The sequence below is a fragment of the Rhagoletis zephyria genome, unplaced genomic scaffold (assembly GCF_001687245.7).
Source record: "Rhagoletis zephyria isolate East Lansing unplaced genomic scaffold, Rhagoletis_zephyria_1.1 Rzeph_scaffold_29443, whole genome shotgun sequence".
NCBI lineage: Eukaryota > Metazoa > Arthropoda > Insecta > Diptera > Tephritidae > Rhagoletis > Rhagoletis zephyria.
The window spans coordinates 1-3,522 of NW_016186500.1; the positions used below are offsets into that span (position 1 = coordinate 1).

The window sequence follows — 3,522 nt, forward strand, 5'->3', positions numbered from 1 at the left end:
ACGCATTCCGCATTGTATCAGAATGTATGTAAGTATGTACATAGTTGTATACAAAGACAAAAATTACGATGCTTGAATTTGTACATACATTGCTGTTGCGTACGTACGTATGTGTATGTCCTTTCATATAGATATGTATGCAAATCTACTTAAATATGCGAGCAAAGAGTTATGTTAAAGTAAGAACTGGGATACACATAATTACAATGAACTGAAATTTATAAATACATAGCATGTGCGGCGAATTCAAGGCGAGCTTATTGAAAATTCCCATGCTACTGAAAAATGTACTCAAAAGAAAGGAGCACATTTCTGCACACTGCATGTGTATACATATGTATGTAAATATGTGCAATATAGGGACAGCGAAGTGCCAAAGGATACTCCACATCTGACAGCTGTGTTTTAGTACTTACATATACTGTATATTATATTGTAATGGCGCAACTGTGTGCATACTTACAAATTTATATTTATGTGTATACAAAATTACCCACTCGGACTTTCCAAAACCGCCGTTTTTTTCCACTCAGAAATTGTTGGAAAAACATTAAATCTTTAATTAGCTTTTACACGGGCGTGAAACCCAACAAGAAAACCAGATTGTGTAGGGTTTTTGTTTATCCATTATTAACGCTTATTTTGCGAGGTTAAAGAATCACAAAATCCTTATTTGACTACTTTTCCATAAAGAAATTTAATGGATTTAAAACTTCTCATACAGAAATCAGTTCCCCAAGGGACACTCTTTTGAGTTGAATACATGAAATTGTGTTCAAGCAGGCATTTTTATACAACGTTTCATGAAATCATTCTGCTTTCTTCCACTGAGTATATGCTAGGAATGTTAATCCCGGACTTTTTAATATCTCGAAAATTTTCAGGATTTGTAATTTGCACTGATGGCAATAATAGAAACTGCATTTCTTGACCAGTATTGGCTATATTTCTTTTTTTATTTCATAATTAGTATTTTATTATTATACATATAACACCGCGCGATAAAATTTTAAAAACAAAATATTCGCGAAACCCTGAGCCAAATATAGTAAAATTGCACTTTTAGTTTTTCACTCTAACGTCAGTAATTGAAAAATGATTTACAAAATTCAGAGAAATGTGCTTAGAGAAGAAGTATGGGTAAAACATTAATGAGGAAATCCTGCAGAATTTACAGAGATTCAACTTTCCGGTGCAGAAGGGCTGGTAAATATTGAAAATGTCCAGAAAATTTAAATTTTTTAATTTCTAAAGAAATTTTCTATTGCATTTGTTACCCATATTATTATTCTACATTGCATTGAATTTTTTTTTAACAATTTTTGGTATTAATCATATCTTTGAAATTACAAAGTCCTTCAAAATAAATCCTGCGGTCAGAGAGAAAAAACAAAAACGCCACTTTAAATAAAAAAGAAGGTTTCAAACCCATTTATTTATTATTTATTTCATGGTAGGAGAGCTTCTCAAACAATATACCCAGCTAGCACATTTGCCAGACAATTTCTGATATCAGACAAGCCGGAATAAAAAGTTGACTATTTAGACAAGTCTTACAGGTTTCATACAGATTTCTTGGCGAAATGTCTGGAGACTTTTATTTATTTCCTCTTCCGATATGTCTGATGATTATTTGGTCAGACAGCTGTTAGATACCCGTCAGAATCATCGGTAATTAAGTCAGAATTTCCCACGTCGTGTCGGTTAGATTTCCTGTCAACCTATCCCTACACTTCTCTGACCGATGTCGGTCAAAGTCATACAGATTTCTGACTTTTTTGCCGACGAGTCTGACGGATATCTAACAGATTTCTGACCATTTTGCTAGCTGGGTAGAAGCATTTTTTTCGATTCAAGTTGTTGAAAAGTAATGAATATCTAAATCCCGGGGCTAACGCCATCCCGAAAATCCTGGGATCGGAAAAAGTCGCAAAATTAACATCCCTAGTATATGCTAAGTTTTTGGTCGAGCTTCTCTTACAACTTGGGGTATTCGTCTTGATGTCTTAACACAAATGGAAGGACCTACAAATTTACTCCGTCTCTGAGCGGCAAAATGGTTTACTGAGAAGTTTTTGCATACCTGAAGTGCACTCGTTGGTTTGCCATTGCCTCCCGAAGGGCGATCGCTTTCTTTTTCCAACGTTTGTTTCGCTTGGACCAGGGATCGTACCTTCATACATATGTATGTATGTATTTAGTGGAAGTTCGCTCCTCTGTAATTGTATGTAAATTCCCTAAAGAGTTTTTGGGAAATGATGCTGAAGTGACAGTCCTTGGCCAAGAATAAATCTATGACTACGCATCTCTCTTCGCCGTCAACTAGCTTACGCGTCTCTCTTCGCCGTCAACTAGGTTACGCGTCTCTCTTCGCCGAAGTTTTTCTTAAGCGCCCTTTTTCGTAAAATTTTTTTATGCGTCCTTTTTCGCCGCCAAAACACTAGCGCTCCTTTATTCGTGTCTGAGCATTTCATTCTATCGAAGAAACATGTGATTTTCATTTTGTAAATAGCATGTACCAAAAGTCTTTGTTGTACACATACATTATGTACATATGTATGTAATTTTATTCCAGAGATTATATATTTATGCAAATAAATTTATTTCACGTTTCTTTATTATTGTGCAGATGTCTGAATCGAATGCTACTCACGTCTTCATCCGTAATCCTACATCTGGTAAATATAGCTGCGAGGTTTCAGCCGATGCTCCATCTTTTGATACATTCTTTGTGTCCGGCGAGATGGAAGTTGTAGGTAAGTCATTAATTGTTAGCTTAGGATACTTAATGTAAAAAGTAAATAGAAATATTTATGCCTATTACGATATCCGACAGATACCATTAGCAAGAATCTAATCCTTCATACTTCGCTTCAGGTTAAGACATTGCCAATCGGATTAGATCTGTGCGGATGGCATCCGTTGGATGTTTAATTTCAATCCGTACTTACGAGTACTTGCGTTTACGAAATTTCATAAACTTTTTTCTCAAATTCCCTCACAGAACTGCCCACACAACGTCCCGTCGTAACAGGTATTCATTCACGCTATCGCCTTGGGGACATTATCAACGGCAACTGCTCGTCGGATTTCTCCAAGCCAGCAGCGAACTTGACATGGTGGATCAATGATATACAGGTAAGATTCGGAATACGATTAGAAAAATTATTTTTAATTTTAGTCTAAGATTCCTATATACTATTTTAGCTATATATAAGTAAGTTAACGGTTTTGGTGGTGGGATTCTAAATCTAAACCTATCGCTTGTTACTTTCCGAATGTTCGTCGACAGTTAGCGATNAAAAAAAAGAACACCAAATATAAAACCGAAAGCGAATAGGAACGAAATGAGGAAAATACCAAAACTGTGAACAGATTTATGAAATGTCGAAGAAAATGAAAAGCCAAAGCAGCCGCAAGCGCAAGCTCACACTTTTGTGGGTGTAGCGGGGGATCGGGTGGGGGTCGACTTCCGCAACTGAAATCCCTGGCATGGTGTCAGAACGTCGAGAGTGGCATATG

General features: G+C 36.3%; 1 protein-coding gene across 1 annotated transcript; it reads left to right on the forward strand.

Moving 5' to 3' along the window:
* Positions 1-2,605: 2,605 nt before the first annotated feature.
* On the forward strand, positions 2,606-3,138 carry LOC108382911 (uncharacterized; the record flags this gene model as incomplete). The annotated part of the gene is made up of 2 exons (XM_017639276.1): positions 2,606-2,756; positions 3,005-3,138. Coding segments are annotated over 2 exons (285 nt in total), but the record flags the coding sequence as incomplete, so codon positions are not given.
* Between the last annotated feature and the right edge of the window lie 384 nt (positions 3,139-3,522).